The 26,837-nt window shown below is 48.0% G+C and overlaps 1 protein-coding gene across 8 annotated transcripts in view; it reads left to right on the forward strand.

Moving 5' to 3' along the window:
* Positions 1 to 26,837, forward strand: part of srcin1a (SRC kinase signaling inhibitor 1a) — a 322,417-nt gene that overhangs the window by 164,816 nt on the left and 130,764 nt on the right. For 5 of the 8 annotated variants that reach the window (XM_055656823.1, XM_055656821.1, XM_055656827.1 and 2 more), the window contains 2 exons: positions 15,070 to 15,353; positions 19,104 to 19,166. In XM_055656823.1, the coding sequence (XP_055512798.1) occupies positions 15,070 to 15,353; positions 19,104 to 19,166 (347 nt within the window). Of the gene's footprint in view, positions 1 to 15,069; positions 15,354 to 19,103; positions 19,167 to 25,358; positions 25,884 to 26,837 lie in introns of those variants that run through there. The other 3 variants (XM_055656824.1, XM_055656825.1, XM_055656826.1) reach the window with 3 other exon arrangements.

The following is a 26,837-nucleotide window of genomic DNA, read 5'->3' on the forward strand; positions in this document are numbered from 1 at the left end:
AATGATAAACTAAACTGGAACTAAAATGATGCTCATGGCAATCGTCTCGTACTTTGTGCAGCGTTTGTAGCTGAGTTGGCAACGCTGAGTCAGGGATTCAGGTCCATGTTTCACTCTAGAGACGACCACAAAGGCAATCGCATCGTATTGCTCATAGAGCAATAGACAATGGACAATAGGTGCAGGAGTAGGCCATTCGGCCCTTCGAGCCAGCACCGCCATTCAATGTGATCGTGGCTGATCATCCCCAATCAGTACCCCGTTCCTGCCTTCTCCCCACATCCCCTGACTCCGCTATTTTTAAGAGCCCTGTCTAGCCCTCTCTTGAAAGCATCCAGAGAACCTGCCTCCACCGCCCTCTGGACTAGCATGGACTTGTGGGGATGCAATTTGTCGATGTGGTCTCATAATGTCAGCTCTCTTGGGTGAATGTAGAAGATACAGTATCATAGAATTAATAGATAGGATCTAGAGGAGGCACTGCCTCAAAAAGGCAGCCAGCATCGTCAGAGGCTAACACCGTCCTGGGTTTTCTCCGACATATTCGGTTTCCTCCCACTCCAAAGACATACATGTTTGTAGGTTTGAAGACGTCTGAAGTCTGACCCAGTGTGAAGAAGGGTCTCAACCCGAAACGTTACCCATTCCTTCTCTCCAGAGATGCTGCCTGTCCCGCTGAGTTACTCCAGCATGTTGTGTTTCAACCAGCATCTGCAGTTCTGTCCTACACAGGTGTGTAGGTTAATTGACTTGGTATGAATGTCATTTGTCCCCAGTGTGTGTAGGATAGGGATCGGTGCGGACTCGGTGGAACGAAGGCCGGGCCTGTTTCCGCTCTGTATCTCTAAACTAAACTAAACTAAACTGAGATAAACACCCTGGCAAGGCTCGCATTTCACTCCTGCCATTGTGAAGAAGGTATAGGAGCCCGATAACGTGACCTGCAAGTCCGGGAGCAACATCTTCCAAACAACCATCAGGCTGTTAAACGCTACAAACACCAACTTAACATTGAACGGCAAGCTGTCTTGTCTTGCACTATATCGCGTTTATCTTATTACTTTTACTTATTCTGTGTCTGTTTACATAGAAACATAGAAACATAGACAATAGGTGCAGGAGTAGAGGCCATTCGGCCCTTCGAGCCTGCACCGCCATTCAATATGATCATGGCTGATCATCCAACTCAGTCTCCTGTACCTGCCTTCTCTCCATACCCCCTGATCCCTTTAGCCACAAGGGCCACATCTAACTCCCTCTTAAATATAGCCAATGAACTGTGTGGCCTCAACTACCTTCTGTGGCAGAGAATTCCACAGATTCACCACTCTCTCTGTGAAAAATGTTTTCCTCATCTCAGTCCTAAAAGATTTCCCCCTTATCCTTAAACTGTGTGGGGCTCCTTGTCCTGGACTTCCCCAACATCGGGAACAATCTTCCTGCATCTAGCCTGTCCAACCCCTTAAGAATTTTGTAAGTTTCTATAAGATCCCCCCCTCAATCTTCTAAATTCTAGCGAGTACAAGCCGAGTCTGTCCAGTCTTTCTTCATATGAAAGTCCCGCCATCCCAGTCTCTGGTGAACCTTCTCTGTACTCCCTCTATGGCAACAATGTCTTTCCTCAGATTAGGAGACCAAAACTGTACGCAATTACGAGTTGAGAAGGATATGGACCAATTGTGGACAAATGTTTTTTCCATTACCCATTAGTACTGTGTTCACAAACCTGTTCTGCTACTGCAAGTAAGAATTTTCACTGGACCCTTTCAGTGCCTATAAACAATTAAATGGTTCGAGTAATTGATCCATCCTATCAACAGTGGTGAGCTACCATCTACCTCATTGTACACCCTTGGACTATCTTTAATCGGACTTTACTAGACTTGGTCTTGCACTAAATGTTATTTCCTTTATCATGTATCTGTACACTGTGAATGGCTCAATTGTAATCATGTACAGTTTAGTTTAGAAATACTGCATGGAAACAGGCCATTCGGCCCACCGAGTCCGTGCCGACCAGCGATCACCCCGGACACTTGCACTGTCCTACACACACTAGGGACACTTTACAATCTTTACCGATGCCAATTAACCTACAAACCTGGAGTGTGGGAGGAAACCAGAGCACCCGGAGGAAACCCACGCAGGTCACGGGGAGAGCCTACAGGCTCCGTACAGACAAGCACCAGTGGTCAGGATCAAAACGGGGTCTCTGGCGCTGTAAGGCAGCAACTCTACTGGATCCTGGTACTTGAGTTCTTGAGGTAGCTGATAGCAGGAGCAATAACGGCATATAAAGACACCTGGACAGGTACATGGATTGGAAGAGTTGAGAAGGACATGGGCCAATTGTGGACAAATGAGTGTAGCTTAAGTTGGGCATCTTGGTCGGCATGGGTGAGTTGGGCCGAAGGGCCCTTTTTCCTTGCCGTATGACTCTATAAATACTCTATGACTCTCTGACCTGAAGTTCTAACTGTTTCTCCCTCGACAGATGCTGCCTGACCTACTGAGTTTTTCCAGCATTTTCAGTTTTTATTTCAGATTTCTATCATCTGCAGCATTTTAGTTTTCTTTAATCTGGGCTAATTCTTTCATCTAATGTTGACTGAGAGAACATCCCTCTGATAAAGTCCAACACATTTGGAATTGATGTTGAACTGAAGGCCTGCCACCCGATTCAGAGAAACATAGAAACATAGAAAATAGGAGCAGGAGTAGGCCATTCGGCCCTTCGAGGCTGCACCGCCATTTGATATGATCATGGCTGATCATCCAACTCAGTATCCTGTACCTGCCTTCTCTCCATACCCCATGATCCCTTTAGCCACACGGGCCACATCTAACTCCCTCTTAAATATAGCCAATGAACTGTGGCCTCAACTACCTTCTGTGGCAGAGAATTCCACAGATTCACCACTCTCTGTGTGAAAAAACAAAATTAATTCCATGTTAATTAATTCATAACTTCTAGGAGAATAATTAGGAAATTTGGCCATTCAAGTCAACTCCACCATTGGCTGATCATGGCTGATCTATCTTTCCCTCTCAACCCCATTCTCCTGCCTTCTCCCTATCACCCTCGACACCCGCACTAATCAAGAATCTCCGCCTTAAAAATATCCACGGCCTCCACAGCCGCCTGTGGCAATGAATTCCACAGATTCACCACCTTCTGACTAAATAAATTTCTCCTCATCCCTTTCCTAAAGGTACGTCCTCTTATTCGAAGGCAACCAGGGCACCTGGGTACAACCCACGTGGTCACAGGTAGAACGTACAAACTGTGTACAGGCAGCTCCCGGAGTCAGGATCGAACCCTAGATTCGATTCCCCCAAACTATTGCAAGGAGCAGCAGCGATATTATTCCTGTGCCTCAGCCCATTTTTACCAAAGCCAATTAACCTACAAACCTGGACATCTTATGGAGCATCGGAGGAAACCGGAGCACCCGGGGTAAACCCACGCAGGTCACGGGGAGAACGTGCAAACTCCGTACAGACAGCTCCCGTAGTCAGGGTTGAACCCGGCTCCCTAGCGCTGTAGGTCAGCAACTCTACCCGTGCGCCACCGTGCCGCACAGTTACTCCAGCACATTGTATCCTTTTGTGTATTCACCAGCACCTGCAGTTCCTTGCTCCTACATTGCTCCACTCCGCTGTGCCTCTGTGATACTTCACCATCCATAAGTTCATAAGTGATAGGAGCAGAATGAGGCCATTCAACCCATCAAGTCTACTTCGCCATTCAATCACGGCTGATCTATCTCTCCCTCCGAACCCTATTCTCCTGCCTTCTCCCCCTATACTCTCTAGAATTTAGGAGATTGGCCGGGGATCTTATAGACACTTACAAAATTCTTAAGGCGTTGGACAGGCTAGATGCAGGAAGATTGCTCCCGATGTTGGGGAAGTCCAGGACAAGGGGTCACAGCTTAAGGATAAGGGGGAAATCCTTTAAAACCGAGATGAGAAGAACTTTTTTCACACAGAGAGTGGTGAATCTCTGGAACTCTCTGCCACAGAGGGTAGTTGAGGCCACAGTTCATTGGCTATATTTAAGAGGGAGTTAGATGTGGCCCTTGTGGCTAAGGGGATCTGGGGGTATGGAGAGAAGGCAGGTACGGGATACTGAGGTGGATGATCAGCCATGATCATATTGAATGGCGGTGCAGGCTCGAATGGCCTACTCCTCCTGCACCTAATTTCTATGTTTCTATGTTTCTATAACCCCTGACACCCGCACTAATCACCTGGCCCTGTACTCGCTAGAGCCAAGAGAAGGGGGTGACTAGGACTTTGCTCATCCCAACCCCGTCTCCTGTCGGTTCCCTCGTTCCATTCCTCTCCCCTACTACACACTCCACGCACTGGTGCAGCCCGGTGAGGCGAGACGGGCACAGTTTGAGAGGCGGACAGCGTGGAGACTTGAAATCCCCATCCTGACTGCACTCAGCTGTCGTAGCTGCCACTGAGCCACCCAGAGCAACCGTCAGCGCTTCTAGTTTCGGGCGAGCTCAGCGTGCAGGGAAAATCATTCCAACCGACCGTGCTGAGTTGCAAGAAAACTGGAAAGTAATGCACAAGGTAATGAAATAGCAAGAGAAGAGGGCTGGAAAAATCAATTCCAATCTTCACTTCCCATTGAATTGGTTATCGATCCCTTATCTCTCAAATCTCGTGCCATGCGCAGGGGAGAAGGGAAATTAATATGTATGTTATCACACAAAACGGCAGGAACAGCGGGAAGTGACTTCATTTGTCACCAGAAGGTTCACCAGACTGATTCCTGGGATGTCAGGACTTTCATATGAAGAAAGACTGGATAGACTCGGCTTGTACTCGCTAGAATTTAGAAGATTGAGGGGGGATCTTATAGAAACGTACAAAATTCTTAGGGGGTTGGACAGGCTAGATGCAGGAAGATTGTTCCCAATGTTGGGGAAGTCCAGAACTAGGGGCCACACAGTTTAAGGATAAGGGGGAAATCTTTTAGGACCGAGATGAGAAAAACATTTTTTTTCACACACAGAGAGTGGTGAATCTGTGGAATTTCCTACCACAGAAGGTAGTTGAGGCCACAGTTCATTGGCTATATTTAAGAGGGAGTTAGATGTGGCCCTTGTGCATAAAGGGATCAGGGGGTATGGAGAGAAGGCAGGTACAGGATACTGAGTTGGATGATCAGCCATGATCATATTAAATGGCGGTGCAGGCTCGAAGGGCTGAATGGCCTACTCTTGCACCTATTTTCTATGTTTCTATGTTTTTAATTAACCCACAAAATGTATGTCTTTGGAGTGTGGGAGAAAACCGAAGGTCTCGGAGAAAACCCATGGGGAGGACGTGCGGACTCCACACAGACAGCACCCGTAGTCGGGATCGAACCCTGAGTCTCTGACACTGCAAGTGCTGTAAGGCGGCAACTCTACCGCTGCCCCACGGTGGCCGCCCCTTTAACTCAGCGATCCTGAGGCCAATTACAGCACTTCCCTGGCCCAGAGCTGTCAAGGAATTTCTCATCTGCATTCTAACGCCAGAGGCAATAACTGTATCCACTTTTACATGCTGCATTGTAAGACAAACATGATTATCCAGGGCTTCTTAACTCAAATGGGATTAAAGTGAAATGTAGTTGTGATACAATGCAATAATTTACAGCTGCATCATTATCCGAGAAGACTCTCAACTCTCTAAGTGTCTCAGAGTGGGCAGGCTGCTCTTCCTGTGCCAGCATTTTTTAAACTTATCCTAATCGTCCCTGCCATAGATTCACACAGCATTCATACAAGAAGGTACAGGAGCCTGAAAAATATATCGGCCAGGTTCAGGAGCAGCTTCTGAGGCCAGTTCATTGGCTATATTTAAGAGGGAGTTAGATGTGGCCCTTGGGGCTAATGGGATCAGGGGGTATGGAGAGAAGGCAGGTACGGGATACTGATTTGGATGATCAGCCATGATCATATTGAATGGCGGTGCAGGCTCGAAGGGCCGAATGGCCTACTCCTGCACCTTGTTTTTATGTTTCTATGTTTCCCTACAGCCATCAGGCTATTAAACATGACAACCTCCAATAAGCTCTGAACTGCATAGACTATTATTGTTATTTTTGCACTATTATTGTATTTTTAAATGTGCACATATATGTGCATGTGCATGTCCATATATATACACTGTGTAATAGGAATGGATGAGGTTTCAGGTCGAGGCCCTTTTTCAGATGAGACCCTTCTTCTGAAGGAGGATCTCAACCCAAAATGTCACCCATTCCTTCTCTCAAGAGACACTGCCTGTCCCACTGAGTTACTGCAGCATTTTGTGTACAGTCCCTTCCTACACACAAACATATTTATATATATATATATGTGAATATGTGTATATATATACACACTGTACTTTTTTTCTTGTTTATCACATTGATTACAATGTACTATGTTTACATATTCGGTTTAGTTTGGTTTAGAGGTACAGCACAGAAACAGGCCCTATATCCCCACAGTTTCATTCTATGACTCTATGCCAGACACAAAATGCTGGAGTAACTCACCAGGTCAGGCAGCATCTCTGGAGAAAAGGAATAGACAACGTTTTGGGGTGGGTTTAAAGAAATGGTTGTGACCCGAGTCACTCCATCATTTTGTGTCTATCTATGAGACAAAGGAGATTTGGGCTGTTCCCCTTCAATCTGTGGTAGGTCGTCTCATCGTTATAGAATAGCAAATTCCCTGATTGGAACTTTGAGCAAATCTTGCCGAATATTTTCTTCCCGAAGTGATAAACTCTTACTAACCTCTGGCCTTTCCCGCTAAGAACTGTAAGCATAATGAAGTGATCAGCAGATGTTATCAATACGTCAATGTGTTGCACAGATCGACATTAGGGGGAGTTATTCACAGATTGTCTCGTCCTATATTTATCATGGAGGTGTTGGTTGTCTCAGCTGGAAACGCCCTCAGTTCTGAGTCAGAAGGTCAGGATTCTCAGCAGGAGTTCAAACTGCAGAGCCAGTCTGACATTCACAGCACTGTACTATAGATGTCGGATTGGCACAGTGTTGGGTTGGTGCCTTACAGCGCCAGAGACTTTGGGGTTTGATCCTGACTATGGGTGCCGTCTGTACCGAGTTTGTACGTTCTCCATGTGACCGCGTGCGGTTTTCTCCGGGCGCTCCGGTTTCCTCCCAAACTCCAAGGATATTAATTGGCTTCGGTAAAATTGTAAAATTGCCCCTAGTGCGTTGGTGTACTGGGATCGCTGGTCGATACAGACCCGGTGAGACAAAGGGCCTGTTTCCATGCTGTAGCCTATAGTGCAAAACTCAAAGTACTGGAGGAACTCAGTGGGTCAGGCAGCACCTGTGGAATGAATGAACAGACAACATTTTGGGTTGGGAACTTATGCCCCTGTCCCACTTAGGAAACCTGAACGGAAACCTCTGGAGACTTTGCACCCCAACCCAAGGTTTCTGTGAGGTTCCCGGAGGTTTTTGTCAGTCTCCCTACCTGCTTCCACTACCTGCAACCTCCGGCAACCACCTGCAACCTCCGGGAACCGCACGGAAACCTTGGGTGGGGAGCAAAGTCTCCAGAGGTTTCCGTTCAGGTTTCCTAAGTGGGACAGGGGCATTTACTGACCTGAAACCTTGTCTGTCCTCTCCCATCATAGCTGCTGCCTGACCCACTGAATTCCTCCAGTACTTTGTGTTTTGCTCAAGATTCAGCACGTGCAGTTTCTTGTCTCTAGCAGTGCTGTTTAGTTTAGTTTAGTTTATTGTCAAGTGTACCGAGGTACAGTGAAAAGCTCGTTGCATGCTAACCAGTCAGCAGAAAGACAATAGATGATTAAAATCCAGCCATCCACAGTGTACGTGTACATGATAAAGGGAATAACATGAATAACGTTCCGTGCAAGATAAAGATCAGTAAAGTCAGATCAAAGATAGTCTGAGCATCTCCAATGAGGTAGATAGTAGCTCAGGACTGTTTCTTGATGTTGGTAGGATGGTTCAGTTGCCTGATATCAGTTTAGTCTATTGTCACGTGTAGACATAGAAACTAGGTGCAGGAGTAGGCCATTCGGCCCTTCGAGCCTGCACCGCCATTCAATATGATCATGGCTGATCATCCAACTCAGTATCCTGTTCCTGCCTTCTCTCCATACCCCCTGATCCCTTTAGCCACAAGGGCCACATCTAACTCCCTCTTAAATATAGCCAATGAGCTGGCCTCAACTACCTTCTGCGGCAGAGAATTCCAGAGATTCACCACTCTCTGTGTGAAAAAAGTTTTCCTCATCTCGGTCCTAAAAGATTTCCCCCTTATCCTTAAACTGTGGCCTCTTGTTCTGGACTTCCCCAACATCGGGAGCAATCTTCCTGCATCTAGCCTGTCCAACCCCTCAAGAATCTTGTACGTTTCTATAAGATCCCCCCTCAATCTTCTAAATTCTAGTGAGTACAAGCCGAGTCTATCCAGTCTTTCTTCATATGAAAGTCCTGACATCCCAGGAATCAGTCTGGTGAACCTTCTCTGTACTCCCTCTAAGGCAAGAATGTCTTTCCTCAGATTTGGAGACCAAAACTGTACGCAATACTCCAGGTGTGGTCTCACCAAGACCCTGTACAACTGCAGTAGAACCTCTCTGCTCCTATACTCAACCTAACTAGCCTTCTCCTGGCTGGTCTAAATGTTTAAATTGTCCCTGTGTGTGTGTAGGATAGTGTTAACGTGCTGGGATCGTTGGAAGGCGCGGACTCGGTGGGCCTGTTTCCACGCTGTTTCTCGAAACTAAACTAAACTAAAGGGGAAAAAAAATTAAAGTCTGCAGAGATGTGAACCAGTGCATGTTTGAGCATAATTGAGCCAAGCTCCAGTCATAGTCATAGAGTGATACAGTGTGGAAACAGGCCCTTCAGCCCAACTTACCCACACTGGCCAACATGTCCCAGCTACACTAGTCCCACCTGGTCCATATCCCTCCAACCATGTACCTGTCTAACTGCTTCGTGAATGTTGGGATAGTCCCAGCGTCAACTACCTACTCTGGCAGCTCGTTCCATACACCCACCACCCTTTGCATGGAAAAGAAGTGCTGGAGGAAACCGAAGATCTCGGAGAAAACCCACGCAGCTCACGGGGAGAACGTACAAACTCTGCACAGACAGCACCCGTAGTCAGGATCGAACCTGGGTCTCTGGCGCTGTGAGGCAGCAACTCTACCGCTGCGCCACTGTGTTGGATCTATTGGGTCAAATGGCCTGTCTGTGTGGATCAAAGGCACATTAGTTAGTTTAGTTTATTGTCACACGTACCGAGGTACAGGGAAAAGCTTTGTTGAGAGCAATCCAGTCAGCTGAATGACAATATAGAAACATAGAAACATAGAAAATAGGTGCAGGAGTAGGCCATTCGGCCCTTCGAGCCTGAACCGCCATTCAATATGATCATGGCTGATCATCCAACATATACGATTACAATCGAGCTGTCCGCAGATTCCTGCGACAGCAAATAATGTTTAGTGTGCGATAAAGTCCAGTAAAGTCCGATTAAAGATAGTCCGAGGATCTCCAATGAGGTCAATGATAGGTCAGGACCGCTCTCTAGTTGGTGATAGGATGGTTCAGTTGCCCTGTTAACAGCTGGGAAGAAAAATGTGTAAATTCTGAATTAAAAGGATAGATTTGTAATAAAACCAAAGCGTTAAAGGCCATTTGTAAATTAGCCTCAGGTCAATCAGAACAACATTGAAATGAGAGATAGGGATTAACCTGTTCAAATGTTCCCATCTGAAGCAGTGACATTCCTGAATTATAACGCTGCAGTGTGATTTCATTGGGTATCCAGCAGAGGGAGCCTAGACCTGGAGGTAATCTACCAAAGGTACACAAAAGTGCTGGAGAAACTCAGTGGGTGCAGCAGCATCTATGGAGCGAAGGAAATGGGTAACGTTTCGGGCCGAAACCCTTCTTTAGACTGATAGGGGGTGGCGGGGAGAAGGAAGGAAAAAGGAGGAGGAGACAGCCCGAGGGCTGGGGGTTGGGAGGAGACAGCAAGGGCTAACAAAATTGGGAGAATTCAATGTTCATGCCCGCAGGATGCAGGCTCCCCAGGCGGAATTTGAGGTGCTGTTCCTCCAATTTACGGCGTTGCTCACTCTGGCCATGGAGGAGACCCAGGACAGAGAGGTCGGATTGGGAATGGGAGGGGGAGTTGAAGTGCTGAGCCACCGGGAGATCAGGTAGGTTCTTGCGGACCGAGCGGAGGTGTTCGGGAAACGATCGCCCAACCTCCGCTTGGTCTCCCCGATGTAGATCAGCTGACATCTAGAGCAGCGGACGCAGTAGATGAGGTTGGAGGAGATACAGGTGAACCTCTGTCGCACCTGGAACGACTGCTTGGGTCCTTGAATGGAGTCGAGGGGGGGGGGATCTACCAATATCATTTTAACGCTGAGACAGACATTTGAAGGGCGATTTTGGCCCAAATGCCATCAATAATCACCACATTGCTCAAAACAATCAATGAATTAGAAAAGAAACGGTTATTGGTCTTTAATCACTGCTGTTCCAGCCCAATTCAACAATCCTTGGCGACCCTCTAATATCCTTAGGAGAGTGTTCAAGAAGGAACTGCAGATGCTGGAAAATCGAAGGTGGACAAAAATGCTGGAGAAACTCAGCGGGTGCAGCAGCATCTATGGAGTGAAGGAAATAGGCAACGTTTCGGGCCGAAACCCTACGGGTTTCGGCCCAAAACGTTGCCTATTTCCTATAGTGGAGATTGAACTGCAGATGCTGGAAAATCGAAGGTAGATAGAAATGCTGGAGAAACTCAGCGGGAGAGGCAGTATCTATGGAGCGAAGGAAATAGGCGACGTTTCGGGCCGAAACCCTTCTTCAGACTGATGTGGGGGGAGAAGAATGGGGGGTGGGGGGGGGGGGTGGGAAGAAGAAAGGAAGAGGTGGAGCCAGAGGGGTGAGGGAGAGCTGGGAAGGGGAGGAGAAACCAAGGACTACCTGAAATTAGAGAAGTCAATGTTCATAGCGCTGGGATGCAAACTGCCCAAGAGGTGCTGCACCTCCAATTTATGGTGGTCCTTACCAGAGTATTATTGGATTGTCAGTCTTCATAGGTTCTTGTCATAGGTACGGAATTAGGCCATTTGGCCCATCAAGTCCATTCTGCCTTTCAATCATGGCTGGTATATCAATCCCTCCAAATCCCAAGGATCCAACTTGCTCTAATTTCTGGGAATTAACACATAAAGCCATGCAGAGTGGAAACAGACCCTTTGGCCCATCTTTCTCACACCGACCAAGGTGCCCAATCCTGCCCATGTTCGGCACATTTCCCTCTAAAGCTGTCCTACCCATGTACCTGTCTAACTGTTCCGTAAATCGCTGGTCGGCACGGACTTGTTGGGCTGAAGGGCCTGTTTCCGCGCTGTAACTCTGTACTAAACTCCACTATAAAACTGTGGGAGAATGACAATCCTCCAACCCTGAACACTCTGGTGATGGTCGGCTAGGTGTATTACATGCGTTTTCGACTTATGAAATATTATCGATTTACGATGGGTTTTTTTGGAATGTAACCCCATCGTAAGATTGAGGAGCACCTGCTAGTAGCCATCGAATACGACAAACCAATTTAGCCCAATATATACGGGATGTCCCGGCTAATACGGGAACGTTGGCAATGATTGGTAAGGGCTTGGACACGCTAGAGGCAGGAGACATGTTCCCGATGTTGGGGGAGTCCAGGACCAGGGGCCACACACACAGTTTAAGAATAAGGAGTGAGCCATTTAGAACGGAGACGAGGAAACACTTTTTCTCACAGAGAGTGGCGAGTCTGTGGAATTCTCTGCCTCAGAGGGCGGTGGAGGCCGGTTCTCTGGATGCTTTCAAGACAGAGCTAGATTGGGCTCTTAAAGATAGCGGAGTCAGGGGATATGGGGAGAAGGCAGGAACGGGGTACTGATTGGGGATGATCAGCCATGATTGCATTGAATGGCGGTGCTGGCTCGTAGGGCTGAATGGCCTCTACTCCTGCACCTAGTGTCTATTGTCTATTGTCATCTAATTGGTTGGGCCACCGGAATGATTGACCCTTTGGATGACCAATAGCAGCAATATGAAGTCTGTAAGTAGGGGATCATGTGATGATTTTCATCAAAGATAAGGCCTTCAGCTGGCAAGCTAGCTTGTTGAATGCAAGGGGAATCAGGCAGTTGACTGGAAAATGGCTGTTCAAGTGTCCCTGTTACCTTGCACCCCATAACATACTCCTTCAAGCAGAGTCCCTGATGCCTCTGTTATCATTGCACTCTTTCCCTGTTCCTTTAGTTGTCTAGAAAGTTTGGGCTTCCCTCCACATCCTGTCCAGGGTGACACTGCTACACCAAACTTCCTTGCCTGTTTCCTTTAAGCCTCCCCCCCCCCCCCCCCCACACACTCTCGGCTGTTTGAGATAAAGTGTTCAGACATGCTGCTCTCTCGAAGATGGATTCTACGGAAAGGTAAGTTGTTATTGCCCAGACACCGGTCACTCCCCAATGGGATGGAAATGCATGATGTGTTTCAAAGTTTGATCCAAATTAATGAAACATTGCTCCATTCTGCAATCTATAATCTTGTACGTTCTCTGGTGTGTTTGTGGTGAATCAGCTCTACGTGCCTGATGATAAGGGGCCGTGTCCTTGCACTGGTCGATGTCTTCCTTTCTGACACCCTCTCTCACTACACTTGTATCAGTTTGCTTCTGTGGAGAGAGGAATCTTTCGCCAGTGGGAATGGACTGCCAAAGGCTTCTGCTTCGGTAGAAAAAGTACTTTGACGGTTTTGGTGTCGAAGTTTGCAGCGAGCGTTAGATATAATGATGGACGCTGTCCACTGTTTGACTGCGTGCCTTGAACAAAATCACGGTCTGGACTGTGTAATGGAATTGCATTGAACTAATCTGGTGAGTGTTGATAGAAGCTCTGCCCTGGTACAGAGATACAGATGCACGAATGGATCCCAAGTAAATCAATGAATAACATTTAATGGCAATTGAAGGCAAGAACAATGGGTTTACTAAGTCTTAGCAAATCTTTTTTCTTTTTGAATACTATTTAATTTGGCACTCTTTAAAAAATTTTTTTATCTTCAACCCGTCCAGTTATTTCTTAATGTGTTTCTACTGTTTAGATAAAGGCGGACATAAAGCAGAGCTAATACAGCCCATCCCAATGTCAGGCCCTTTACACAAATTTATCTTGGTTGGCTCGACTGATTGATCTGAGGTTAAACATAATTCTTGTTTCCTATCGGGTCTAAGAATTTATCCACACAAAAGAAACGCATTACTCTGGCAATGAAGTATGAATCTCGCAGCTGTAAGCACTCCTAGTGGCACCTAACGCCGGGGTAGGTGGGCCTGGTGTGACAACTAGACATCGGAGGAACTTGTTGTGTACGTGTAGGAAGGAACTGCAGATGGTGGTTTAAACTGAAGATAGACACAAAAAGCTGGAATAACTCGGAAGGGTCTCGACCCGAAACGTCACCTACACCATTCCTCCAAAAGATGCTGTCTGACCCGCTGAGTTACTCCAGCTTTTTATGTCTATCTTGCTGTGCATGTGGCTGGTTTAGTATTAATTTGGGCAACGCAGCTGGTGGAGCTGCTGCCTCACAGCACCAGAGACCCAGGTTCGATCCTGGCTTCGGGTGCTGTGTCTGTGCGGAGTTTGCACGTTCCACCTGTGTCCGCGTGGGGTTTTCTCCGGGTGCTCCGGTTTCCTCCCACATCTCAAAGACGTGCGATGTTTGTAGGTTAATTGGTCCTCTGTAAATTGCTCCAAATGTGTAGGGGGTGCATGAGAAAGGGGGATAGTATGAGGAGCGAAAGAGGGGGGGGTCGCTGGTATTCGGGTGAGGTGACGGTGACGGCTAGGACAGCTTGGACTGTGTGGAACGAGACCCGAACCTGGTGACTGTTGCAAGTGGACTCGTGCATCTGGTACTTAAATGGGGATTGCCTTTGTAAATGGCAATAATCTCACTGATCTATGTGCAAAAAATGTATTTTACACTAAGTTGGTAGATGTGACAATAAATAAGAATCATCGGAACCGTTAGAAAGAAGATGAGGAGGAATTTCTTTAGTCGGAGGGTGGTGAATCTGTGGAATTTGTTGCTATGGGCGGCTGTGGAGGACAAGTCAATGGGTATTTTTAATGCGGAGATTGACAGAATCTTGATTAGTACGGGTATCAGGGGTTACGGGGAGAAGGCAAGTCAAGAGTCAAGAGAGTTTATCGTCATGTGTCCCAGATAGGGCAATGAAATTCTTGCTTTGCTTCAGCACAACAGAATATTGTAGGCATAAATACAGAACAGATCAGATCAATGTGACCATGTATCATATATGTACATATACATATACATACACATACACATATACATATATATATACATAAATACACAGATAAAGTGCAATAGGCTGTTATAGTTCAGAGTTTGTTTGAAGTTGTGTTTAATAGCCTGATGGCTGTGGGGAAGTAGCTATTCCTGAACCTGGACGTTGCAGATTTCAGGCTCCTGTACCTTCTACCTGAATGTAGCAGGGAGATGAGTGAGTGGCCAGGATGGTGTGTGGGTCCTTGATGATACTGCCAGCCTTTTTGAGGCAGCGACTGCGATAGATCCCCCTCGATGGTAGGGAGGTCAGAGCCGATGATGGACTGGGCAGGAGAATGGGGTTGAGAGGGAGAGATAGATCAGCCATGATTGAATGGTGGAGTAGACTTGATGGGCCGAATGGCCTAACTCTGCCCCTAAAACCTATCAACGTGAACTCGGTGGGCTTTGCTCCTCCCACGTACCAAAGACGTGTGGAATTGCAGGTTTAATTGGCCCGTTGTAGTGTGGATGAGCAAGTGGAATAACATGGAGCTAGTCTCAACGGGGTGATCAATGGTCAGTGCGGGCTCGATGGGCCGAAGGGCCTGTTTCCGTGCTGCACCTCTAAACCAAGCCGGTGCGAGTGTTGCCAGTAACGGGGCCTCCTCTCATCCCCTCTCCAGATTCGGACAAGTCCAGCGCGCACATGATCTCGGCAGATGACGTGGAGTACCCGCGGGAATACCGCACCCTGGGCAACGGCACCCGCCGCTTCTCCAACGTGGGCCTGGTCCACACCTCGGAACGGCGGCACACGGTGATCGCCGCGCAGAGCCTGGAGGCGCTCACCGGCATGCAGAAGTCGGACATGGACCGGAAGAGGGAGGCCTTCCTGGACCACCTGAAGCACAAATATCCGCATCATGCCACGGCCATCCGCGGGCAGCAGGAACGACTCAGGGAGCAGGTACGTCAGCACGATGCAGCTAGACTTCCCCGACTCACTGCCCACGCTGCCATTCATCATTGTTTGTGTGGGCCAATGTAAACGCTACAGGATAAAGGGCAAGATAAGGGGCATGATGCGGATAGACTTGGTTTATACTCTCTAGAATTTAGAAGATTGAGAGGGGATCTTATAGAAACTTACAAAATTCTTAAGGGGTTGGACAGGCTAGATGCAGGAAGATTGTTCCCGATGTTGGGGAAGTCCAGGACAAGGGGTCACAGTTTAAGGATAAGGGGGAAATCCTTTAAAACCGAGATGAGAAGAACTTTTTTCACACAGAGAGTGGTGAATCTCTGGAACTCTCTGCCACAGAGGGTAGTTGAGGCCAGTTCATTGGCTATATTTAAGAGGGAGTTAGATGTGGCCCTTGTGGCTAAGGGGATCAGGGGGTATGGAGAGAAGGCAGGTACGGGATACTGAGTTGGATGATCAGCCATGATCATATTGAATGGCGGTGCAGGCTCGAAGGGCCGAATGGCCTACTCCTGCACCTAATTTCTATGTTTCTATGTAAACCCTGATTGTAGATAGTTCTCTGTGCCATTTCCTGATCTGGCCTGTGTTTGCCTCGAAGATAGAGACAAAATGCTGGAGTAACTCAGCGGGACAGGCAGCATATCTGGAGAGAAGGATGGGTGACGTTTCGGGTTGAGACCCTTCTTCAGACTGATGCCAGGGGAGCGGGGCGGGAAAGAGATAAAATGTAGTCGGGGTAAGAGTGGCCGGAGAACTGGGAAGGTGGAGGGGATGGAGAGAAAGTGAAAACAGTGGAGACTTGAGGTCGGAGAAGTCGATGTTCATGCCACTGGAGTGTAAGCTGCCCAAGTGAAATGAGAGGTGGCGATTCTCCAATTTGCTCTGCGCCTCGCTCAGTGACAGTGGAGGAGGCCCAGGATGGAAAGGTCAGATTGGGAATGGGAGGGGGAGTTAAAGTGTTTGACATCCGGGAGATCAGGTAGGTTAAGGCTGAGACTGCGTTTGGTCTCGCCAATGTACAGGAGTCCACACCAGCCCTCTAACCCCATCAACGTGGTGACATTATGGTTCAGTTTTGCTCAATTTGATTTTCTTATTGTCACGTGTACAGAGGTACAGTGAAAAGCTTTTTGTCGCCGTCTTTCAAGCCAATGAAAGAATCTGCATGATTACAGCATGATAGCAAGTGGATTTGAGTATAGGAGCAGGGAGGTTCTACTGCAGTTGTACAGGGTCTAGGTGAGACCACACCTGGAGTATTGCGTACAGTTTTGGTCTCCTAATCTGAGGAAAGACAACATTCTTGCCATAGAGGGAGTACAGAGAAGGTTCACCAGACTGATTCCTGGGATGTCAGGACTTTCATATGAAGAAAAACTGGATAGACTCGGCTTGTACTCACTAGAATTTAGAAGATTGAGGGGGGATCTTATAGAAACTTACACAATTCTTAAGGGGTTGGATGGGCTAGATGCAGGAAGATTATTCCTGATGTTGGGGAAATCCAGAACTAGGGGTCACAGTTTAAGGATAAGAGGGAAGTCTTTTAGGACCGAGATGAGAAAATCATTCTTTTACACAGAGAGTGGTGAATCTGTGGAATTCTCTGCCACAGAAGGTAGAAAATAGAAACATAGAAATTAGGTGCACACATTCGGCCCTTCGAGCCTGCACCGCCATTCGATATGATCATGGCTGATCATCCAACTCTGTATCCCGTACCTGCCTTCTCTCCATACCCTCCATACCCTCTGATCCCCTTAGCCACAAGGGCCACATCTAACTCCCTCTTAAATACAGCCAATGAACTGGCCTCGACTACCCTCTGTGGCAGAGAATTCCAGAGATTCACCACTCTCTGTGTGGTTCTTCTCATCTCGGTTTTAGGATTTCCCCCTTATCCTTAAGCTGTTAGGTATGAGGCCCCAGTTCATTGGCTATATTTAGGAGGGAGTTAGAAGTTGCCCTTGTGCTAAAGGGATCAGGGGGTATGGAGAGAAGGCAGGTACGGGATACTGAGTTGGATGATCAGCCATGATCATATCGAATGGCGGTGCAGGCTCGAAGGGCCGAAAGGCCTCTACTCCTGCACCTATTGTCTATGTTTCTATGTTTGTATGAATGGGATCCGGGTGCTCCGTTTCCTCCCACACTCGAGATACAAGTTTGTTGGTTAATTGGCTTTGCAGGGCTCGAAGGGCCGAATGTAGGATAGTGTTACTCCTGTACAGGGATTTTGTCCGTTTCGAGAGAAGGCTGGTACTGAGTTGGAGGATCAGCCATGATCATATTAAGTGGCCTACTCCTGCACCTATTTTCTAGTTTCTATGCACAGAGGCAGGATAAGGGGGTAACATTTAGTGCAAGATAAAGTCCAGTGAAGTCCGATGAAGACTAGTTCGAAGGTCTCCAATGAGGTAGTAGGGTGAGAGGATGGTTCAGTTGCCTGATACCAACTGGGAAGAAACTGCCCCTGACCTGGAGATGACCCACTCCGTTTGGAGATAATTCGAGGACGTGGTTCCTTCAAGATCAAGTGCTCTACCTACTAGGAAGTGAACTGGTGCTAGATTCTGATGGAACTCGTATCAGAAAACTTCAGATTCAGAGACGGGTTTGGTTTGGAGATACAGCGCGGACCCAACGAGCCCGTGCTGACCCACCGAGCCCGCGCTCACCAGCGATCCCCGCACATCTACACGCTCCAGGCACAATTTACAATTATACCAAGCCAATTAACCTTCAAACCTGCACGTCTTTGGAGTGTGGGAGGAAACCGGAGCACCCGGAGAAAACCCATGTGGTCACAGGGAGAACGTACAAACTCTGCACAGACAGCACCCGTAGTCAGGATTGAACCTGGATCTCTGGTGCTGCCAGGCAGCAACTCTACCGTTGTGCCACCGTGCCATCGTAGAGAGGAAACGTGGGCAAAGGTTACTGTAACATCTGACCCAAAGTATCTTCCACTGAGCCACTATCTACCTCATTGGTGACCCTCGGACTATCCTCGATCAGACTTTGCTGGCGTTACTTTGCACTAAACGTTGTTCCCTTATCATGTATCTGTACACGGTGAATGGCTCGATTGTGATTGTGTGTGTGTGTTGTCTTTCCGCTAACTGGGCAGCGCCCAACAAAGCTTTTCACTGTACCTCGGAACACGTGACAATAAACAAAACTGTACGTGGCATGTTATGCGCATATGTTGGAACTTTGCATAAGTGATAGGAGCAGAATTAGGCCATTCGGCCCATGAAGTCTACCATGTCATTCAATCATGGCTGACATATCTCTCGCTCCTAAGCCCATTCTCCTGCCCTCTTCACATGACCTCGGATGCCCGTACTAATCAGGAATCTATCTATCTATCTCTGCCTTAAATATATAGGCACTGACTTTGCCTCCACAGCCTTCCGTGGCCAAGAATTCCACAGATTCACCACCCTCTGGCTAAATAAATTCCTCATCACCTCCTTCCTTAAAAAAACGTCCTTTAAGCCTCAGGCTTTTCTGTCTAGTCCTAGACTCTCCCACTAGTGGAAACATCCTCCCCACATCCACTATATACAAGCCTTTCACTATTCTGTGCATTTCAATGAGGTCCATCCCCCTCCCCATTTGAGCGTTGGGAACATGGGTCAGTGGAGTTGATTAGTTTTTCTTTGGCTAAGTTGCTGTGTGGTGCTGCGATCTTCTGCTTCAAGATTTCTCTTTGAACATTTCTTACAGCAGGGCTTCGAGGCTTGGAGCGCCTGTGAGTTCAGGGACGGAGCGAGCAAGATCGAAGCCAAGGTAAGCGAGATGTGGCAGAGGAAACTACACTGATGTTGGCTTAAGCTTGGGGGAAAAACACTGGTGGGGAGCCCCAGCCTAGCGAGGTTACACGTTGAACAAAGACGATAGCAGCACACGCGGTACTGGTGGAATTCGAGGCAAGGTTACCAAACCCAAGTGAGAATGATCAGGATGGGATCCACCATGTTTTGTGAAGCAGAAAGTTCAGTGTAATTTTCAAACTGTCAGTGTTCAAAAACTTATGAAATTACTTCTGAAGACCATTGGCTGCAGGGGGCTCCAATCTCCACGTGTTTTGCTCGTGTTTCATAGCGATGAAAAACTGCTTGTGCGCCATAATATTGTATTCTGTAAGCGATTGTGTACCAGGGCGAGCCTCCAAACTCCTCACCAAATATTTTTACCACGTGCAATTTCCAATTGGTACTTTGTTAAATTTGCTGCCGTTTGCATTTGGCCGTCCATGGGAAAGGGCGGTCTCCTGTGATTCCAACCTGCTGTAAATGTGCAAGGTGGATCTCTAGTGATGTGCATTGGCTCTGCCGTTGATGTTTCCCTGGGGATTGCTGGAATTGTGATCCAGAGACTGAGTGCCCAGTCGGGGGGCGAGTGTCTCCTGGAGGTGACGGTCTGCCTTCAATGTTGCTGCTCGCGTTTCTCTCGGTGGTAGAGTTTGCAGAGTCGGGGAGAAGCCTTGGAAGGGATCTCTGAGTGCAAAGTAAAGCCAGCAAATTAGTGCAAGGACATTCTTGCTGTTGAGGGAGAGCAGCGTAGGTTCACGAGGTTAGTTCCCAGGATCATCGGTGACAGCTGCCCTGCCAGCAGCGTGTTCGGTGTTTCAACTTTTTTTCTTATTTTTTAGTATGTCCAAATGTGTGTTTTAATGTCTCTCGGTGTGTTTTGTGGTGGTGGTGGGGGGGGTAAGGGGGTAACCGCTTTCCGTCATGCCTCCACGGAGAGGCGACTTTTTCCATGTCTCCTCCCTCGCGGCCTAACACCATGGGTTGTTGCGGCCTTTCCCGGAGTCGGGCCCGGAGCTTCTGCAGCGGGCGCAGCGTGGACTTTTTTCATCGCGGAGCAGGGCGAACCCATGCCGGGGTCCTCCGATCGCTGGCCCGTGGAGTGTTACAGCCTGAAGCCGCGGTCTGCAGAGCTTCTCGTCGCTGGGATCCCTAGTTGGGGATCCCTGGAGAAAAGCTCCGACTGCTGGCCCGTGGCCTACAACATTTTGAAGCCGCGGTCTCCGGTAGGGAAGCACCAATTTGGGACTTACCTTCCAGACGAGAGAGCCTGTTCATCTGGCCGCCCGCAGCTGCGACTGTGAAGGTTCACGGCCCCAGACCACGGGGGAACATTGGAGGAGGACTGACCCTACTTTGTGCCTTCCACCGCAGTGAAGAATGCCGTGGTGAATGTTTGTGTTACATTTTTATTGTGTATTGTGTGTTCTTTTTGATTGTACTGCTGCTGGCAAATTCATTTCACTGCACTTTATTGTGGATGTGCCGAATTAATCTGATTGATTGATTGATTGATTGATTGATGGCGGGACTGTCATATTTTGAAAGAATGGAGCGACTGGGCTTGTGTATACTGGGGTTTAGAAGGATGAGAGGATATCTTATTGAAACGTATGAGATTATTAAGGGATTGGACACGCTAGAGGCAGGAAACGTGTTCCCGATGTTGGGGGGAGTCCAGAACCAGGGGGCCACAGTTTAAGAATAAGGGGTAGGCCATTTAGAACAGAGACGAGGAAAAACTTTTTCACCCAGAGAGTTGTGAATCATGGAGTTAATCGTGATGCCAGAACTGCACAGTGTCTCAGAGTGCTGTCTGAGTGGAGTTTGCACGTTCTCCTGGACTATTGAACGGTCCTCCCATACTAAAGGATGTAGTTCCAATCTTCCAACCTACCCCATTGTGGCCCATGCACTTTTTTTCTCTGCAATTAAGGCTGTAACACTATACACGCGTGTACGTTTCTCTTTACATTACCTGTTGTACTTGTGCGTAACTTGATTTTACTCATGATTTGAGTATCGAGAACAGAAAACAAAGCTTTTCTTTGTATCTCGGTACACGTGACTATAATAAACAAAACAACTTTAAGGATAAAGGGGGAAATCCTTTAGGACCGAGATGAGAAAAACATTTTTCACACGGAGAGTGGTGAATCTCTGGAACTCTCTGCCACAGAAGGTAGTTGAGGCCACAGTTCATTGACTATATTTAAGAGGGAGTTAGATGTGGCCCTTGTGGCTAAAGGGATCAGGGGGAATGGAGAGAAGGCAGGGATGGGATACTGAGTTGGATGATCAGCCATGATCATATTGAATGGCAGTGCAGGCTCGAAGGGCCGAATGGCCTACTCCTGCACCTAATTTCTATGTTTCTAAATCCTAACTATCCTATGGGTCAGGCAGCATCTCTGGAGAAAATGGATAGGTGATGTTTCGGGTCGGGATCACTCTTCAGACTGAAAGGAGGAGGTGGTGTGGGGGGGGTTGTCCAGGAGTTTTCTCGGATCCAATTCTTCATCCCTTGTCCCCCCCCCCCCCCCCCCCCCCCCCCCCCAGTTCGAAGAAGGGTCCTGATCCGAAACGTCACCGATCCTTTTTCTCCACAGATGCTGCCTGACCCACTGAGCTACTCCTGCACTCTGTGTCTACGTTTGGTAACCAGCATCTGTAGTTCCATCTTATTGATTAGTACGGGTGTCGGGGGTTATGGGGAGAAGGCAGGAGAATGGGGGTTGAGAGGGAAAGGTAGATCAGCCGTGATTAAATGGTGGGGTAGAATTGATGGGCTGAATGGGCTAATTCTGCTCATGCAGTATAACTTAAGAACTTATTACCAACTAACCTGCACATCTTTGGGATATGGTGGGGAAACCGGACCATTCAAGGCACACTGAGAACATGCAAACTCCACATAGACAGCCCCAAGATTGGGATTGAAGCAGAATTAGCGGAGCTGTGGGGCAGCATCTCTTCCATACCATGAAATGCCGGGAAAACTCTTCCACCGATCTATTGTGTCGGGAGGAACTGCAGATGCTGGTTTACACCGAAGGTAGACACAAAATGCTGGGGTAACTCAGCGGGACAGGCAGCATCACTGGAGAGAAGGAATGGGCCACGTTTCAGGTCGTGTGTGAAGAAAGGTCTCAACCCCAGAGACCTTTCTCTCCAGAGATGCTGCCTGTCCCGCTGAGTTACTCCAGCATTTAGTGTCTGTCAACTGATCTCTCCTCCCGTTGAGTCATAGAAACATAGAAACATAGAAAATAGGTGCAGGAGTAGGCCATTCGGCCCTTCGAGCCTGCACCGCCATTCAATATGATCATGGCTGATCATCCAACTCAGTATCCCGTACCTGCCTTCTCTCCATACCCCCTGATCCCCTTAGCCACAAGGGCCACATCTAACTCCCTCTTAAATATAGCCAATGAACTGGCCTCAACTACCCTCTGTGGCAGAGAGTTCCAGAGATTCACCACTCTCTGTGTGAAAAAAGTTCTTCTCATCTCGGTTTTAAAGGATTTCCCCCTTATCCTTAAGCTGTGACCCCTTGTCCTGGACTTTCCCAACATCGGGAACAATCTTCCTGCATCTAGCCTGTCCAACCCCTTAAGAATTTTGTAAGTTTCTATAAGAGTCATGCTGTAGGCAGGGTGCAAGTGCAGCATAGTTTTACTGTAAAGAGCAAGCACACAATGCAACAGTGTGTCGGAAAGTAATTCTCAAATCTGCATGTTCTGGGTACATTCCTTGTGGATTAAAAATGAGAACTACTAATCGACAAAGCTGAGAAGCTGTTGCGTGACGTGGCTTAATTGATCTTCCGTGGACGTATCGGACTGAAGGACCTCAGTCTGTGCTGTAAATGTCTCCAATTAAACCGATTACACTCCGGGCCAGTGCTCCAGGTTGAGGCGGAGGCAGCACTGCTGTAATCGCTGGCAGCTTGGCAAGGCCAGCAGCATCACCAAGGGCCAGCCGCACCCCGGCCACTCCCTCTTCTCCCCTCTCCCATCGGGCAAGAGGTACAGAAGTGTGAAAACGCACGCACACTTCCAGATTCAGAGACAGTTCCTTCCCAGCTGTTATCAGGCAACTGAACCATCCTACCACCAACTAGCGAGCAGTCGTGAATGCTGTCTACCTCATTCGAGACGCCCGGACTATCCTTGATCGGGGTTTACCATGCACTAAATGTTATTTACCTTAACATGTTTAAGGAAGAACTGCAGATGCTGGAAAAATGGAAGGTAGGCTAAAATGCTGGAGGAACTCAGCGGGTGAGGCAGCATCTATGGAGCGAAGGAATAGTTGACGTTTCGGGTCGAGACCCTTCTTTAGACATCAGACCCGAAACGTCACCTATTCCTTTGCTCCATAGATGCTGCCTCACCCGCTGAGTTCCTCCGGCATTCTAGTCTAGCGTTACCTAAAGGTAAACGATAGCTAAAATAAAACAATTCCTCCACTATGATGGCCTCGAAAAGACCATCCACACATTTATCTCCACCCGCCTAGATTACTGCAACTCCCTTTACACTGGCATCAGCCAATCTTCCCTGTCCCGCCTACAACTGGTCCAAAACGCCGCAGCGAGACTCCTGATGGGCACCCGAAACAGGGGCCACATCACCCCGATCCTGGCAAAACTCTCTCCACTGGCTCCCTGTGCGGTTCCGTATAAACTTCAAGACCCTCCTCTATCTCTACAAAGCCCTCAATGGGCTTGCCCCCTCCTACATTAAAAGTCTTCCCACCCACCACTCCACCTCCAGGCCCCTCAGATCGGCCGACTTGGGGCTGCTGAATATCCCGCGGTCTAGGCATAAGCTCAGGGGTGACCGTGCCTTTGCGGTTGCAGCTCCTAGACTGTGGAACAGCAGCATCCCCCTTCCCATCAGAACAAACTGCCCCCTCCATCGACTCCTTTAAGTCGAGACTAAAATCTTATCTACACTCCCAAGCCTTTTCCTGACGTCCACTGAGCGAGGGCTACATGTATATATGTTTGTCGTTTGTTTGTTTAGACTATTCTTATAACAAATGTAAAGCACTTTGGCCAACGAGAGTTGTTTTTTTTAAATGTGCTATATAAATAAATGTGACTTGACTTGACGAATCGTGTATCTGTCTGAAGAAGGGTTTCGGCCCGAAACGTTGACTATTTCCTTCGCTCCATGCAAAGAGTTGAACAATCTCCACTATAGGGGTTTCGGCCCGAAACGTTGCCTATTTCCTTCGCTCCATAGATGCTGCTGCACCCGCTGAGTTTCTCCAGCATTTTTGTGTACCATGTATCTGTAACATAGAAACATAGAAATTAGGTGCAGGAGTAGGCCATTCGGCCCTTCGAGCCTGCACCGCCATTCAATATGATCATGGCTGATCATCCAACTCAGTATCCCGTACCTGCCTTCTCTCCATACCCCCTGATCCCCTTAGCCACAAGGGCCACATCTAACTCCCTCTTAAATATAGCCAATGAACTGGCCTCAACTACCCTCTGTGGCAGAGATTCCCAGAGATTCACCACTCTCTGTGTGAAAAAAGTTCTTCCCATCTCGGTTTTAAAGGATTTCCCCTTTATCCTTAAGCTGTGACCCCTTGTCCTGGACTTCCCTAACATCGGGAACAATCTTCCTGCATCTAGCCTGTCCAACCCCTTAAGAATTTTGTAAGTTTCTATAAGATCCCCTCTCAATCTTCTAAATTCTAGAGAGTATCAAGTCTATCCAGTCTTTCTTCATAAGACAGTCCTGACATCCCAGGAATCAGTCTGGTGAACCGTCTCTGCACTCCCTCTATGGCAATAATGTCCTTCCTCAGATTTGGAGACCAAAACTGTACGCAATACTCCAGGTGTGGTCTCACCAAGACCCTGTACAACTGCAGTAGAACCTCTCTGCTCCTATACTCAAATCCTTTTGCAATGAAAGCTAACACTGTGGACGGCTCGATTGGAATGATGTATTGTCTTTCCGCAACAAGAGCATTTCACTGCACCTTGGCACAGGTGACAATAAACTAAACCGGGAGGGGGAGAGGGAGAGGGAGAGGGAGGTGTCGGGGAATGTTAGAGGTGCTCGGGTCCAGACCGTTGACTAGAGGAGCCGCTGGTTTGTTCTGTGACTCAGCATGTGAAGCAGACGCTGGAGAGAAATCCTTCAGTCACTCCTCCCGACCCCGTCTCCACGGTGACGTTTGCCAGGGTTCACCAGTCGCAGCAACGATTCAAATCGGAGGGGAGGAGGAAAAAAAGCAAAGTTAGTCAATAATTGTAAACGGAGCCAGCCGAGAGGAGTCTCGAGTGGAAGGGGTGTGGGGCTGAAGAGGGAAGCAGAAGGCAGGTGAAGCCCGCGCTGGAGCAGAAGGTAAATGCAATGACGCAGTGTCGGACTCTGTGCTAACACATACAGGTGCAGTGAAGGTAACCATGGTGAGAACAGACTTCCTCTGTAAGGAATGCAGTGATATCACATTGCAAAGGTCAGCATTGTGAAAGACATTCGGCTCTCAGCTCCCAGCTCACAACTCGCGGCTCTCAGCTCCGCTCCACAACAGGATAAAATACTTTTGGGGATTTATTTTTCTTTCCGAGCCCCACGGACATGATGATTTGGTGCTGGAAGGATTCCTGTCCATGACGGCTGAGTGGAGAATGTTGGTTGCGATGTAATCTGCTACGCCTCAGGTAAGGGCTGGTCTCACCTGAAACAGTTGAGCGTTTGTCACTTGTTAGAACAGTTAAGGGAGTGTCCCACTTGCGTGATTTTTTTTTTTTTTCCGGCAGCTTGCCCGCACCGTTCATAGTCGCAGCAGGTGGCTGAAATTTTCCAACATGTTGAAAACCCAGCGGAGACCAGAAAAAGGTACGACTCTTTGGGTGACTGCTCACTACTGTACAGGCGTCACGTGTCGACATGTCGCGGCGTGGCGCCTGTATGGGTCGTGAGTAGTCGCCCAGAGAGTCGTACCTTTTTCTGGTCTCCGCTGGATTTTCAACATGTTGCACCTTTTCCCCCAACCTGCTGCGACTATTGACGGGTGCCGGCAAGTGGCCGAAAAAAATCACCTAAGTGGGACAGGCCCTTTAGCCTGTCATGCATGATTGTAACAGCATCTCGATCTGTAGACAAACAGATTGGAAACGCGCTGTTAACTTAACTCCAGCAGCGGCAGATATGCCAAGCATCTCGATCTGCCAGCTCATTTATTGATTCCTGCATTAAAGTCATTTTATTAGTTAAAATGTATTGTATTTTAGTATTCTGCTGCTTTCAGTACAGCCGTTTTAGTGAAGTGATCTTATAGAAGTGTACACTGTCATGAGAGGAATAGATTAGGCAAATGCACAGATTATTTTGCCCAGAGGACATAGATTTAAGGTGAGGGGAGGGGGAAGATTTAATATGAACCTGAGGGGTAACTTTTTTTGCCCTCGGGGTGGGACGTATATGGAATGAGCTGCCATGAGAGGTGGTTGGGGCACGTAGTTGAACTTTTAAGACACGTGTGTAAGGTAGACTTAGAGGGTCACGGGCCAAATGTGGGCAGGTGGGACTAGTGTCACTGGGACATGTTGGTTGGTGTGGGTAAGTTGTGGCTGGAGGGCCTCTTTTTACCCTGTATGGACTCTATGACTCTG

Source organism: Leucoraja erinacea, chromosome 27 (genome assembly GCF_028641065.1).
Source record: "Leucoraja erinacea ecotype New England chromosome 27, Leri_hhj_1, whole genome shotgun sequence".
Classification (NCBI taxonomy): Eukaryota; Metazoa; Chordata; class Chondrichthyes; order Rajiformes; family Rajidae; genus Leucoraja; species Leucoraja erinaceus.